Here is a 15,221-nt window from a genome sequence, read left to right on the forward strand (position 1 = left end):
ACCGAAGTTATTTTTATTTATAACCCAATTAAAGATCACTCAATGTCCGTAATGCGGGCTTTCACTAACCAACCAGAAAAGATCCTCCAAACCCGAGAAGGAGGAAGATGACAGCCAAGAAGAACTCAGGCAGTGCCAAAATCCCTCCATATTGGCCCTTATATATATATTACTATATTCTATATCCAAAACCCCCAAGTCTTAAGTATTTCAGCCTGTGACATAACACACTTCTATACCAACTATACACACACACACTCTTAGTGCCATCACTCAGCTTTGGAAGCTGTTCCCACGGCCTCAGGTGAAAGGCAGTGTCCTTTCACCCTGGTGAGGGTCACCACCTGTCAGAGCAGAAATCCTGATATTTTCAGCATCCAGGGTTCCAACAGGGACACCCTGGCACAGAGAAGCTGTGGCTGCCGCACCCCTGGAAGTGTCCAAGGCCAGCCTGGAGAGAGCAACCCGGGTTAGTGGGAGGTGTCCATGGCAGAGGGTGGACGAGATGGGCTTTTAAGACCCCCTCCGACCCGAACCACCCCGTGATTCTGTGCTTTTAGGGACACGCAGCGCTTTGCGGAGAACAAAGCCCCGGCCGCTGCTGCTTGGGGGGGGGGGCTGCGGATAGCGTGACGTCACGCGCGGCACCTGTGCCGTCAGAGCCGCGTGACGTCACGGCGGGGGTGGGGCGGCGCAGGGAGGGGGCGGCAGGTGGCGCGCACGGCCGGGCCGGGCTGGGAACGGGAATGGGCTGGGAACGGCAATGGGCTGGGAACGGGGCGGGCGGCCCCGCGCTCCGGCTGACAGCGCCGGCCCGGCCCGGCCCTGCCCCCGCGGCGCGGCGCGGCGGGACTTGTAGTGCGCGGCGGGCGGAGGCGGCCGGGCCGGCCCCGGGGCGGACTACAAGTCCCAGGCGGGGCGGGCGGCGCCGTGTGCCAGCCGGGCCAGCGGAGCGGAGCGGGGCGGGCGGCGCGGCGGGGCTCTGCTCGGCGCCGCAGCCGTAACCTCCCGTCTCTCCCTCTCGCAGCGGCCGCGGCGACGATGCAGGCGGAGTCGGGGATCGTGCCGGACTTCGAGGTGGGCGAGGAGTTCCACGAGGAGCCCAAGACGTACTACGAGCTGAAGAGCCAGCCCCTCAAGAGCAGGTGGGGGGCGCGGGGGGCGGCCGGGCGCGGAGCATCCCCGCGGCCGGCGCTGCGCAGCGGGGCGGCCGCCGAGCGCTCCCTGCCATAATAGCGGCGTTGTTGGCGGAGGGCGGGCCGGGCCCGCGTTATGTAAAGGGCATTGTTGGCCGTGCGGGCCCGGCTGTCAGCCGGGGCAGCCCCGCCGGCAGCGGGGGCGAGGCCGGGGCCGCGCCTGCCCCGGGGAGCGCCGCGGCCGAGAGCCCCCGAGCGCGGAGCTGCGGAGGGTCTCTTGTAGCTGCGAGGTCATGTAGCATCTTGAGGTTGTTCTGGACTGTTTGGGTTTGGGGGGTTTTTTTGTGTGTGTGGTTTTTTGGGTTTTTTTTTTTTTTTTTTTGAGCCTGAGAGCGGGTTTGTTACTTGCAGTTGCTTGGGGACTGGAAACTTTTGCTAGGTATGTCACTTTCTTCCTAGGGTGGTTTTTCCCTGAAATAAACTATGTTCGCTTATCTGGAGCGGCTGCATCGCTTAGATATGCTCTGTAAAGGGAAATAAGGCGGTCTGTGTGTGTTTCCCTCCCTTGTGGGCTGTTAGCGCCCCGTTGTCCGTCCTCCTGCTGGAAAAAGAAAGTCGGTGCTCTCCCGCGCCGTGAGCACCCACCTTGCCAGCTGTGGCACGTTTCTCCCTCTGTTTTTTCATTCAAGGACCTCTCCATTTCACCTCAGCACTCTCCTTAGCAGCACTCTGCTGAATATAAAGGTCGTCGCTGCGAGCGTGTCGTTTTTGCAGTCAGGTCTGTTCATAGCCCGTCTCTGTGTTCACATTTTAGTTTTGAACACTGCTCTTCGTACATCTGTGTGTAGTGGAAGAATAAATAAGAATGTAAATATTTTTTAAAAAAAGTGCTAGAATGACAGACAGTGCTGTCAGGCAAACTTCAAAGTAAATAAATGACTTTTTGATCATTTTCTGAATGTTTCAGAAACACTGAGTGTTTGTAGTAAAAGGTGTTTAAAAATTCCGTTGCTGTCACAAGGGCTGACATATGCGGGGCCACCTCCTGTGTGTGGCCTGTCTTCATGGCAGCCCTGCCTCACACTGAACCTTTGGCACTGCTCAGAAATGGTGTGGATAGCGGTGGTGATGTACAGCCTGACGGGCCATCCAACCAAACTGAACTTGCCAGCGCTCCTTTGCTCCCTAAGGTTATGCAGGGAAATTGCCATTACCCAGGTAATTAGCTGGGAGCCGGGCTAATGTGCAGAGCAGATGGGGTTCAGCAGCGCTGATGGGTTCCAGCTGTGATGGAGGCAGCTGAGCGACAAACAGGGCTTTGGGTTTAGTGCTGCTGTTGCCAGTGGAGTGCAGCAGTCGTGACTGCTGTGCTGTGGCCCAGTAGCCCTGTTTGCACCAGCTGCGTGTCCTGACTGGTGTGCAGGAGTTGTCCCTTTGTGGTTGTCCTCTCTGTAGTCAGCAGTTTGTGCTTTCCTGGTGTGAGCGTGGATAGCAGGTCTGCACTGGAGCTTAGGTGGCAGGTCTGCGTATGACCTTGCACAGATGCTGCAACTGCTTTTAACTCCTGTGACTTGATGCTTTGGGACCCAAATGCAGCCTTGTGTGGTTCACTTCTCTCAGGGAGGAGCGAATTAACTCTCTAATGACGCACTGGAGTATTTCACTGGCTTCTAAATGTTGTCACTTCCAATATTCTTGGAGTGAATTTCCCCATTTCATCCTTACCTGACATTCCTGCAGAGGCAGCACTGCCCACCCTTTGGGTTTAAAGGGTTCTGTCATCCTGACGTCCTGGTGGTGCCTCAGACCGACATCTGCCCTGATGTTTCCAGGACAGCTTTTTGGAGGAGTGGCCAGCTGGTCCCAGTCTGCCTCGTGTCCCTCTTCATGTACCCATGTGTATGAGAAGAGGGAGCCCCGAGGGTGGAATAACAATCCATGGTTTTTCTGGCAGATAGTGACATGTTAACCTCAGCGTGGAGCCTGCCCAGCTCACGTACAGCTCGTCCCTCGAGGGAGAGTCTCAGCTGTCTTGCTGGTATTGTGGGAGATGAAGATGCAAAGGAGTCAGGGGCCCTGCCAGGTCCATATAAACCTGTCCCTGGAGCCAGGCTGATAAAACTTTATGATAACAGAAGGCAGAAGTTGCTCACAAACCTGTTTGTTTCACGATCGTATCTCAGAGGACTTCTGTAGTCCTTCAGCTTTGCTCAGGCCTGGAACCAGTCTGACTGATGATTATCGAGGGTATCAGCATCACGCTGCTGCTTTCTCTTGTGGATGTAAATCAGGAGTAATTGCATAGCAGTGAGTGGAGTAGCAGCAGGTCAGCGTGGTGTAGTTGTGGGACTGTGGCCATGGGAATTGCTTTCTTACTGTCTCCGCAGCCCGGCTCTGGAAGGGTGCCTGGGGAGCAGGCAAAGCAGAGCTGATGTGAGGAGCTGAGTCTAAACAGCAATCTGCTCTTTTCCCTGGTGAGAACTGCTGATTTCCTAGCAACATTCAGGGCTTTCTCTGATCTTTTTAACCATCAGAGTTGAGAAGCATCCTTGGCTTACTCATAGCAGCTGAAATTGTGAGTACAGAGAAAATTTCATCCTGCTCAGAAGTAGGTAAGAGTGGCAGTGCACCGAACCAAAAAGAAACAGTTGTGTTGACCAGTTTAACTCAGCCCTGCTGATACTGCTGTCCTTCTCTCAGTGAAACTCTCTTGTTTGCTTCCTCCCAGATTGCTTGTTTTCCAATATGTGACATCCAGTTAAAGATTTCTCCTCTCCAGTGTGCTCTCGCAGTTACTCCATCCCTGTTTCATAATTCAAGTCTGCAATCCGAAGCCGCAAGGGGTCCAATAATAAAAGCTTTTTGCAGTAAATACTGTACTAACTTAGGCCAAGCCACAATCGAGTGCTAGAGGCCAAGTTAAAATGTAAGCCCAGCAAAAGCTTTAATCACAGGGGGTGGAGAAGATACATGGGGCTGAGATAAATCAGTCAAACCCATACTTCCCAAACTCTTCCGACTCATGAGAACTTAGATCCTTGGGCAAAGTAATACCTACATTCATGGGATCTCTGGAATTTGCCATGGTCGAATGTCTTTGAAAACCGAGATGATGGTTCAGTTGCTTTGGTTTCTCCAGAGTCACTTTTCTCTGTGGGAGGAAAATGGGCTTTCAGGCTACCCAGTAAGACAATGGGATCTATTTTTTCCTCCTCATATTCATGTTTTATTCCTCTCCTGCCATATTCACAAAGTATAATAGTTTTAATCTACAAGTACACACACTTAAATATGTATGTGTTTATGTAATGAACAAGCAAATAAGATTTGTTTCCTGGTACCAGCAATGTACAATGAAATCGATGGAGTTTTATTACCAAAAGTAAACACAGATCCTGTCGTGTCTGCATGCAGTCAGCAGGGCAATGGAGGCTTCAGTTACATCTCAAATGTGGATTCTTTAAAACATTTGGCGATGTTTTAGATGTCAGACTGGTATCTGGTGGTAAAGGCTGTACAGCCTGCCATTGCACAGGGCACTCTGAACCAACCCAGGTGTGGCAAATGCAGCAAAATTTTCGATATTACATTGATTTTCTTCATGTTTTTTTGTTGTCTGCAGTGTGTGCCCATTTGGATGGTCTGTGTGATATCGCAAGCACCTGCAAATTATTGTCAGCTGTTGTAATTTACTGCCATGCTCTTAATAAAACCTGCAGATAAATTACTGCTATTTGTGCCCTTTTCTGTTGCCTGTATTTTCAGACTGGTTAAGAAGCACCCGAATGATGCAGTTACTGAAGTATTTTTAGTGGGAGAAAATATTAGGAAATGCATTTAATTTGCATGATAGTTTCTTAGGAAGTTTATTTTTGTTTTATGAGCAATAGCATTGCGATGTAGAGTTTGTCATTATTAAAGCAGTGATGTCTTCATAAAATTCTCATGATTCCTGCTGTCCAAAGACCTTTTCCTTTGTGCAAACCTTCAATATTTTACTTCCATCAGCTGGTGTCTCGTCTCTCTCCAGATAGGATCCTCTGTAAAGCATTCCTTTTTGGTTTTTTCCTCTAATCTGGTGCTCAGCGCTGAAGTCTTGATTTAGTTAAAGCTTCCCTTTTAATTCACAATGATTGTTGAGGAAATATTAATTTCACCAAGTAGACACACGTTTTTGAAATGTGTGCTTACTCTGGAGCCAAAGAGGACTCTTCTAAAGTGCCCTAGTGCCTTAGCCTGCAGATGATCAAATTTAATTTTGTAAATGAACTTTGCAGCGTGATTGAATTTGAACTTGATTACATTAGGCTTAACATTGAGTTTGTGCCTTATTGGAGGTAGTCTTTTTCATATTACTGCTATTTATGGATCTTATTCAAGTGTTTTATATTCTGGTTGGGTTCTGCAATGCAGTTTGTTCAAGCTACCGCTTATATCTGTTCCAGTTGTGCAAGAAGTGGAAAATATCCTTTATTTAGAACAGGTCACATGTTCTTGCATCCAGGAACCGTGTCTCAGTGTGATTAAAAAAAAAATAAAAATGTATCTTGGAGGAACAGATTTAAAAAGTTCCTGAAATATTTTTCCGTCTGTTACAGAGGAACATTACATATTTTAAACTAAAAGGTAATAATAGCTGAGCTGGAAGTGCTACGTAGGCCAGCACTGCCTGAAATCAGTGGTAAAAGTCTGAACCAACGTCAGTGGGAGTAGAGCTAAGCCAGAAGTATGTCTCTGAAATCTCTCCGGTAACATTTTTGTGAGTGAGTCAATAATTCCATGTTTATTCTGCACCTCAAATTCGCTGCTCTGGGAAGGAAACCCTCACCACATCTTTTTGTACTTTTTTTGTTTTTGAAAACAGTCTTAAAAGGAAAGGCTGCTGTTGGAGTGTCTATTGTATAAACATGTGGAGACAATAAGTGGTATTTCCGTATTTTTCTTTACACGGGGTGCTGCTCCCTGTCTGTAGCACAGCATTTTCCATGGTGAGAGATCCTGGGTGACCTTTTCTCTCTCCTGCAAAACTCTCACTCTGTTATTTGCAGTAGGCCTTTGCTATTTAGCAAGGAAACAGAAATAGCCCATGAAATTCAGTTCAGCATTTGCTTTGATACGAACTATTGAGCGTCACCTTTTTGCTTCCCTGGCCTGCTTTCCTCAGTAGGGTTTTGTGTGGCTGCCAAGCTGATCAGAGAGGGCACAGATATTTTGAGGCTGAGCTGGCTGCACTGACTGTGCATCTTTTAGCGAGCACATGTGTTTGCTTTTTATTTATCAGACTGCTGGCTGCATTAGTTGTGTGTAAGTACATATGCATTCTGCTTGAAAAAAACCCCACACTTTTCTGGTGAGCAGGGAAGTTCCCTAGCTGGCTGCTGTTGGTTTACAGATTCCGGGTGATAATTTGTATCGATATATTCTGTCTCTTAAAAGGCTGAAAATTAAAGCCTCTTTGGCCCTGCTGATGGAGAGCTGAGCTGCCCCTGTACTGTGCATTTCCCCAGGTAGAGTGGAGGTAATTCCACAAGCTTCTGGTCTAGAATTTGTGGAGCTGCTATGAACCTACCCATTGTCATTAACAAGTCATTGCAGAGCCTCTTGTGCACTGTGTGTGTTTTTATTTGGCACTTAGGGCAATGTATCAGAGGTCCTTTCCAGCACGGTGGTAGGCAGCATGACTAATTCCTCCTGTACTGTCTGGTCAGGGTCTAGAAGAAAACTGGGAAGCAAGAGCAGAAGGGATTTGCAGATGTGCTATTTTACAAGCAAATTCAGCCTCTTAACCATGTTCTCTGATTAAAAGCTGATTGGGGAGAAATCAGTACAGCTGCTGGAAAATGAGGGTACAGGAGAAACCTGTTCTGACACTTGAAGACGCTGTCCTCCTCTTTCTACATTTGCTTTTAAAAGCAAAGTGCTTTAAGACTTCGAAAATGAAACAGAAGGAGTAATTTTCTGTTTACTTTTCTGCTAAAAAAAATAAAATTGAAATTGTGTGTTGGCTGTTATTTGTCTTCTGTGAACAATCTGCTGTTTCAGTGTTGGGAACAAAATGAGAGTCCAACTTCCATTAAGCTGGTCAGGCTCTTGGCCATTATTGTCTGTCTTGTTCTATTTTGGATTCAAAAAGGTTTTGAAATACACAGGCTGTAACGTTTTTGTTATTAAAAAAATATATTCTTTTAATATAACTTCTTTCTGAAACAAAGACAACATGATTGAGCAGCCTGGCATGGCAGATTTTGCTAGACAGTTAACTGTTGCATCACGATCATATTATATGAGAACTGTGATGATTTATTTTTAATAATCTCTAGTTAAACAGTAACAGCACAACTAGTGGCTTGTGAGTAGTTTCACACTTCATTTCATACTGGAGAAGGAAAACAGCACAGGAAAATGAATTTTATTGCATATTCACATTGTAACTATGCCACTGCTTTATCAGCAGCAGCTGTGAAAAACCTGATGCTGCTTTGAGTGTCAAGATAGAAATATTCTGGTTCACTGGAGCCAAAGGCTGGGAAGAGGCCAGTCTATTCTCCAGTCCATCTGAGGCAGAAGTTAAGTGCAGTTTTCAATGTTAGGCACCCCAAGGCTCTGCCTGCTGTGGGTGGGCACTAACCATTTTGGGGTGCCTTTTGAAAGGCTCTGTCTCAGTATCTTTGCCCAGAAATTCAGCTTGTGACTTGCTTTAGGGTTTAGTCACTGTTGCCTGTGGGCTTTACCTGAGAATAAGTGTTTCAGACAGGTCGTAGCAGTGTCCAGGTGAAACAGGATGGTGTGGGTATCACTGGTACAAGCACAGAAATGGTGACAATTACTAAGGAAAGCTTGCACTACAACTCTCAGCTAATACTTCAACACTGATAGTGCCTTTGGATCGAGCTCATTTTTTCTGGTAACATCCCTGCTGCAAGGGCTGCTGTAATGTTTGTGTTAGCAGCTTTCTGCCAAGCGTGCAAGCCAGGGGCTGGTGGTTTTTAGCTGTTTTTACCTCAGTGGTAACTGATTATGTAGAAATACTCTGTAGGCTCCCCCCACCCTGACCTGCTGCTCGCAGCTGCTGCGTGGACTGGACTGGCAGGTTGAAGGGCAAAATTGTGTTGCTGTGATATATAATTACTTCTTCCAGCATGAGCCAACAGAGCAGCTTGCTGTGATGATTGTTACGTGTACTGCTATGTAAAACAGAATGCAAGTGTAATGTGGGGTTCGGGCTAGTATTTTAATGTTGTAATTAGCAGCCTCTAACCGTAAACAAGTTTTTTTTTAAATCAGTTCCCATGAAGATTATTCCTTCACAATGCAGGTGGACATACATTTGTAGATGCGGAGTTTATGAATTCTGTGTTCCTTGCAGAAATGAGCATCAAGAACAAACAAGTGCCTTTTTTTCAGACCCTTTTTCTCTTGCTCTAGAGCACCTCAGGTGCGGTGTCAGGTGGCTGGAGCCCAATCCTGCAGTTGGTATTTCATAGGGATATTACAGCTCAGGGAAACAGTTGCATTGGAGACGATGCTGCAGCTGCCACCTCTGGGAAGACCTGGATTCATCTTCCTCAACTGCTCCCCAAAAAACAGTGATCTAGATTCACAGGTACGTTGCACCTTCCTTTGTGCTGCTCTTCTGGCACAAAATGGGCATAAACCCACCTGAACCTGCAGTTTGGGCTGGTGTGGCCAGGGGGAGCATGTTGGGGGTCTGGTCTTCTCAGACCACCCTGTGAGGCTGCTTCTGAAGAGAGCACTGAAGTTTTGGAGAATTGGAAGGATGTCTGTGTCTGTTCAAACCTACAAAAGCAATCTTTGTGTGCAAGGATTATGTGTCCGATTTGGCCTACTGTCACATTAAAGAATTTATTTGGGGTGAATTCTGAGAAAATCCGGGTGAATATTGGGTTCCTGGAAAGATGTTGATAGCCTCTGAGATATTTAGGTGCTGGAATCTTGCCAGCTTTAAAGTGTTTAAAGCAGCACAATGATAACCTAGTATATTGTTAAAACTTGCCTGTAACCCAAATGCTGTGATGCTACTGTCTCTTTTCTTTGCAAATATGTGACAACACAAACTGCTGGAGGAATGGAGGAAACAAGCAGGGTGGGGGAATTGGGGTCTGGAGGTGGGAGAAAAGTAACAAGAAGTGGGAACAACCAGAATGTCCCAAGCGAAGGATGCTTTGTAGATGGAGAATGGAGCAATCAGTGATTGTTACTAATCTTGGTGCCAGCCATTCTGTTGTAACTTATAAACACATAAAACAGGAACTGCTGTGATTCTTTCTGGAGGAGAAGCAGCCAGCTAGGAAACTTGGGCTGGAGGTACTGTTTCAGGGTGAGAAGATGGGAATAGACTTTGGAGGCTGTCAGATAGTGAGAAATTTGGAATATGGGCAAGGGGAACATGTGGTTCTGGAGCTTCAAACTGGGAGGTCGGAGAAATGCCACAGAAGTGGAAAAGGATCTGAGAGATCTGAGTGGGAGAGCCTAACCGAGCATGTTTTGTGCACGTGTACTATTTCCTTTCAGGATTCTTCGGGTTTTTATCTAAATAAAGGAGAAAGCTTGTATAAAGTATGACTTTGGAAATGCTTTTTCTGGATGTGTCGCTGCATGGTAATATGCAGCTGTAAAACCAAGTTAGGAATACAAACCCTTTCTGTAATGTTTGTGAACTTCAGCCTGGATAAAATTTGCAACCTGAGAGAATGAAATCAGAATGGTATTGACATGTGTACACATGCCGGAGGGAATGATCTTAGAGAAAAGCAAAGGGAAAAAAAAATAGGGGCTGTTCATTGGAAGGAGTTCAGGGGAGTGTGGGTCTCTTGCACCGTGTCCCCTGGGATGCCATTAACTCCTGTGTTTGGGTTTCTGCTCAGTCTAGCAAGCTTTATTTTATTTGTAGCAAATATTTACAACTCTACCCAAGCTCAGCCAGCTAAAGGCACGTTCCAGCTGTCAGTCTGTCTAGTGAAGCCACAGGCACGGTTCACAAGAGTTGCTGGGATCATTTATTTATTTATTGCTGTTGTATCACGAAGGTTGCTATCAGATAAATAATTATTCCACCCTTGGAGAAGGTACATTGTAAATCTGCTAAGCTGCTCCTTTGTTTGTTAGGTTTGTGCATAATGAGTTTGGAATTTAAGATTAGTAGTGTGCTGTGCAAAGTGCTCATTTCGTGACCTCATCCTCGGCTGGGCTCGCCTGCCCCTCCACCTGTCACATCCTGTTGGACACTTGGGGCTGTGTTCATTAGGGGAACTTGGGGTTAGCCTTGCGTCATCTCATTTTTGTGTGTTCTGTTGCCTAGTGGAATAAAAAAAAAAACAAAAAAAACAAACCTCATGAGGTGGGTGTCTGGATTCCTTAAAGAACTCGGGGTGGCTCCAGCTCGGCTGGTGAACACTGGCCTGGATTTTGGGAATGGCTGAGTTGGCCAGGGAAGGCTGTGAGAGGCTGCTGGTGGTGCTGAATGAATGCTGTCCCTCAAAGCCTTGGGTGTCGGGTCCAGGGGAGCTGTTGCTAACTCCTCCTTGGACTGATGTGCCCAGGGCAGGTGTGCTCTTAGAGAAATGAGGACGGGCAGGTAGTGTGACATCCCCTTGCCCCAGCTTTGTCCACTCAGCACACAGAAGTTTTGAGTTCCAGTCCTGACTGTGACTCAAAACACAGGATTGAAAGTGCCCGCTGTCCTTGGGAGTGCCCAAACCAATAAACCATGGGCTTTGTGAGGTGTCTTTTCTTTGCAGAAGCTGCTCCATTTTGCCTTGTATAGTGTTGTTTGAGCCTGGCAGAGGCAGGAGTGACTTGGTGTAACACAAAGGACAGAATACTTGCACTGGGCTTGTTCTGACTTTGCTCCAGAAAATAGTTACTTGTATAAAATGGAACAGCTCTACCAGGAAGCAAGAAAGATGTGCTCAGAAGTTAGATGGTTTTCAGCTCCATCTAAAAGGTAGTTGTCCAGATCCCTGTAGCTGAGGTTACAAGCATGGCGTATGGAGAGCTGCTCAAAGTAAGAGTGGTGATATTTGGGGCAGAGAGAGTTAGATGAAGGGAAGGAGTCCTGAAATGTTGCAGGAAGGTGAGGAAGTTGAAGGGTGGTATGGACTCTGGCGCCCAAAAGGCCTCTCAGAGTGGTGTGTGCTGGTGAAGAAGCTTCAGGCAAAGGTGGATATTAAGAGTGACGACAAACATACGTTAGTTCTTAAGAGTGCTTAATTTTTTAGGAATGTGAAGTCATTTGTGGTACAGCAAAAGAAGCTTGAATCTGTGTAGAAACAAGTTACAAAGAAGTAAGGTGAGTAAGGCGGGAGCTGAATTAAGATGATGTCTGTATCACAAACTTGTTTTTTAATTTAGCTTGTTGCACAATTTACAGTTTCAATCTAATTGCAAAACTACTGTGCAAGTGATAATTTGGTTTCCAGCTAATGCAACTTTTGATACTGTACAAAGCTGTGCTGTAGGGGCTATTAGCCCTGGAGATCCTGTGGGCCAGCAAGGACTTTGTGTTTTTCAAGTGTGTCAGGTAATGTAGAAAAGTGTGAAATGGGTCTGCTTGTTGTGAGGGTCTCAGAGGTGCTGCAGCTGCCTCTACAACAAAACCAGGGTTGGCTTGAAGGGGGCTGGTGCTGCTGCTGGACATTTTCAGACCTGGGGAGGGGGGTCTTCCTTGCAGCTTTCTTGGTATTTCCCAGGGAATTGGCCACCCTGCCTTTACAGCAGCCTCCTGCTTTCCAGCAGAGATCCCTCCGAGCAGGCTGAAATTGCTGTCTTTCCAAAGCAGTCCTCCTTTGTGGAGGAGTTGTAATTATCCCTCATTTAGCCTTTCTAATGAAGGTGCTTGCAGGAGTTGTGCTAGGGTGCAAAGATGTCCATAAGGCGAAGTTTCCCTGTCTGTGCCTGCAGTGGTCTTTAGTGTAGGTTCTGGGGCATGCATTTTTGGATCTCAGGTGGGATCTTCAGGGACTTACTCTTTGAAACTGGGGACCATTTGGCTTCTTGCCTTGCAGCACCACTTAAGACTGTAAATAGACCTGCAGGGGAACAGGTCCAGTGCTCTTGTGTTCCTGAATGCAGCTCTGCTGTGCTGATAGTCGCTCTGGGCCCCAGCCCCGTGGAAGGAGGCTGCTGAGAAAAGGTGGCACTTGCAGCAAGCTTCTACCCGGGGCACCTGATGGTGGCTTCATCAGCTGGTGACCCCAGCATTTCCATCCTCAGAGCTTTTCCTGGGCTCCTGCAGAGCTGTTTTAGGAAGGCACAGGGGGAGCTGGGAGGGTCCTGCTCTCCCCAAGGACTGCGAGAGCGTCGCTGCGCTGTCGCCGTGCTGCAGCTCAGCAGGGCTGGGGATAAGGGCAACCAGCAGCACTGCATGAGAAAACATACTGATCATCTAAAGAAATACTTCAGGGATTTCTTCCTGCTTGAGAAACTCAGTTGAAGTACTGAGTTTGCTCACTGGCCTGTTTTCTCCTCTCATTTTTGGGGTGTACTCGGCAGGATGGTGCTGGTTTGTGTGATAACCAGTCCCATCCCCTGCTGCGGGATAACTCCTGCCCCGTTGCTACGAAACATTTTAGTGAGATGCCATGTAAAAGGGATGAACATCCATCTCTAACTGCAGAGATTTTTTTTTTTTTCATGGCTCATCTCTTGCTGATCAGTTTTCTGATTCTGCTGGTGGTGGATTTGAATGATTTCAGGTGTTGTCATGTAATTATACAGATGCTTGTTTCCCTATCTGTAATTTAATTCCTTTGCTTTGAGATTTATTAAATAGCACAGAACAGAAAATTGCAGTATCTGTCCTCATCTCTTCTCAGTGGGTTTATTTTCTGTGGTAAGGACTTTCACAGCTCTTGAAATTCTAAATCTGTAATCACTATTTAATCTAAGGCAGTTTTCCCTGTATTTAAGAGCTGCAGAATCAGGCTGTGCTTTGGAGAAAATAGCAAATTTGCTAAATTTGGCTGCTTGCAGAGTCATTCAAAGTACATAAGTTGTTCAGCAGGTGCTCTTTGGCTTCTTGTGCTGTAGGGAATGCTGGGTTTTGGAGGTTAAGTGGGTGGGAATGCAGTTCCTCCTTTCTGCATGTAGCACAGGAAAAATTAAGTGCTTGAACTGCGTGCAGTTTATTTGGTGGTGCTTACAGCTGCAGAGCACCCCTGGCAGCAGAAAGATGGGTCCTCTAGAACTGCAAGATTGTATTGATTGTGCTGCATTTCTGCTGGAACAAAATTATAATGGGCTCAGCATTTGCACTTTCCACTTGTGCATTGTTTTCTCTTTATTTTGTGTATTTAGAAAATGCTATGCTTTGCAGACTGCTGGTTTAGTATTTTCTATGGAATGAAAACCATCTGGATAATTTAACTGAATTTTATCGAAGTTTTTGGGAACAGGCTCTTTTCTGTTTCCTGGCATCATGCTAGAAGATGAGAATTTGAGTTTAAATTCAGGGAGGTGTCTGATGTGCTGGAATTTTAGAAACAATTTGGGCTTGTTGGAGGTTGTAAAGTAATTGAAATATTAAAATGATGTATAGTGTCTCCCAAAAGCATTCTTCCTGAGCAAATGCCTGCATAGACTGTCCTCCCCCCTAAATGTACTTTAAATCCTTGGCGTAGTGGGAGCTGCGAGCTAAGAAAGCATCCAGTGTTCGGGATGAGGCTTCGTTGGAAGAGATCAGACTTAAATGCCAGCTGAAGTTAAGCATATGTTTAAAGATCTGCCTCAATCAGACCTTTGTTCAACACAACACTTCTGTGTAGTCTTTATTTGAGAATCCTAAATAATTCGATTGGTTTTGTACTCGTTGCAGCCCCAGGCCTGTAACAAACACGGGAGGGATCCACCAAGCCTGAAGCATGTGAGCTGTGCTGCACAGGACTATTTGTGCTTCAGTTTCAGCTCATGGTTTGGGCTCAAATCTGTGTTGTTGGATTGGGAGAAGAGTGTTCAGCATATGGCAAGAACCTAAATCTGATGTACTTTCGAGCCTGACACTGTGATTTTAATATGTTCCACTTTCACTGAAATACTGCTTAGAAAAGTGAAAAATCCCACTAGAAAAAGATAAATTCATAATCCTTTCAACATGAGATGCAGAATTAACTGAATTTTGGTATAGTCTGTTTTGCAGAGGATGAGCACTATCAACTGTTTTTTTTTTTTTTTTCTCTTTTTTTTTCCGCGAAAGACTTAACTGCCCATTTAGTTTCTGACGTCCTGGTGATAATGTTTGAGATGAGTATTTAGATCTGCACATGCTTGTGTCACAGAACAGTTCCTTCAGCCCCCACATGTCTGTTTGCCTACTGTGAAAGTGAGTGCTCATGTGGCTTCCCTGGAAAAGGAGCTTGATATGACCACAGATTTCTGGATCCAAAACTGGGTTGTTCTCAAAGCCAACCACAATGTTGTCAAATCTGAAGCTGGGTGTCACATGGACAGGATCTGGAAGTTTGGAATACAGTTATTTCTAACAGTCTGAAGCTTTTCCCAGTGGGTAGACAGACTCACAGGGTCACTGAGGTGACTCCTCTGCAGCTCATCTTGTCCAGCTCCACTGCTCAGAGCTTTGTCACACTGGGTTTTGAGTATCTCCAAAGGCAGAGACTTCACAACTTCTCTGGATGACTTCTTCCAGTATTGATGACCCTCACAGTGAAAAAAGTGTGGAGCTTTTTTTTTGTGTGTGTGTTTTGGGTTATTTTTTGAGTTACACATAAGCTGTTTCCTGACTTTTGCGTCACAGTGCACACGAGATGGACTATGCAGGAGGCTGCACATCTCCTCCCCAAGCTGTTTTACTTTCTGAAGTGAAACAAGGGGCTGCATTTCTTATCTAAACTATTGGGTTTTGCCCTAGAAACCATGGATTGTATAGGTCAAGCTTAAGACCTGGTGGGCAAACCTTCTGCATTCCTTCTGTCATGACTCAAGGGCTGACAAGTTTTCCTCCTCATTTTGATTCAGCCCTGTTTGGCACAGATTAGTTTTTAGCTCTGCCATTGCCCATTGTGGATGGATGCAATGCCTCCTACAACATAACCTGGCATTTAATGAGCAGTT

The 15,221-nt window shown here is 46.3% G+C and overlaps 1 protein-coding gene across 4 annotated transcripts in view; it reads left to right on the forward strand.

The window, feature by feature from the left end:
* The first annotated feature begins 712 nt into the window (after positions 1-712).
* Positions 713-15,221, forward strand: part of MITF (melanocyte inducing transcription factor) — a 101,167-nt gene continuing 86,658 nt past the window's right edge. For 2 of the 4 annotated variants that reach the window (XM_066195058.1, XM_066195062.1), the window contains exon 1: positions 713-1,145. In XM_066195058.1, coding sequence (XP_066051155.1) covers positions 1,042-1,145 — 104 coding nt within the window. In that variant the 5' untranslated portion in view covers positions 713-1,041. The remainder of the gene's footprint in view (positions 1,146-15,221) is intronic. The other 2 variants (XM_066195063.1, XM_066195059.1) reach the window with 2 other exon arrangements.

Source organism: Chamaea fasciata, unplaced genomic scaffold (genome assembly GCF_029207755.1).
Source record: "Chamaea fasciata isolate MVZ Bird 193981 ecotype frontalis unplaced genomic scaffold, bChaFas1.0.hap1 SCAF_13, whole genome shotgun sequence".
NCBI lineage: Eukaryota > Metazoa > Chordata > Aves > Passeriformes > Sylviidae > Chamaea > Chamaea fasciata.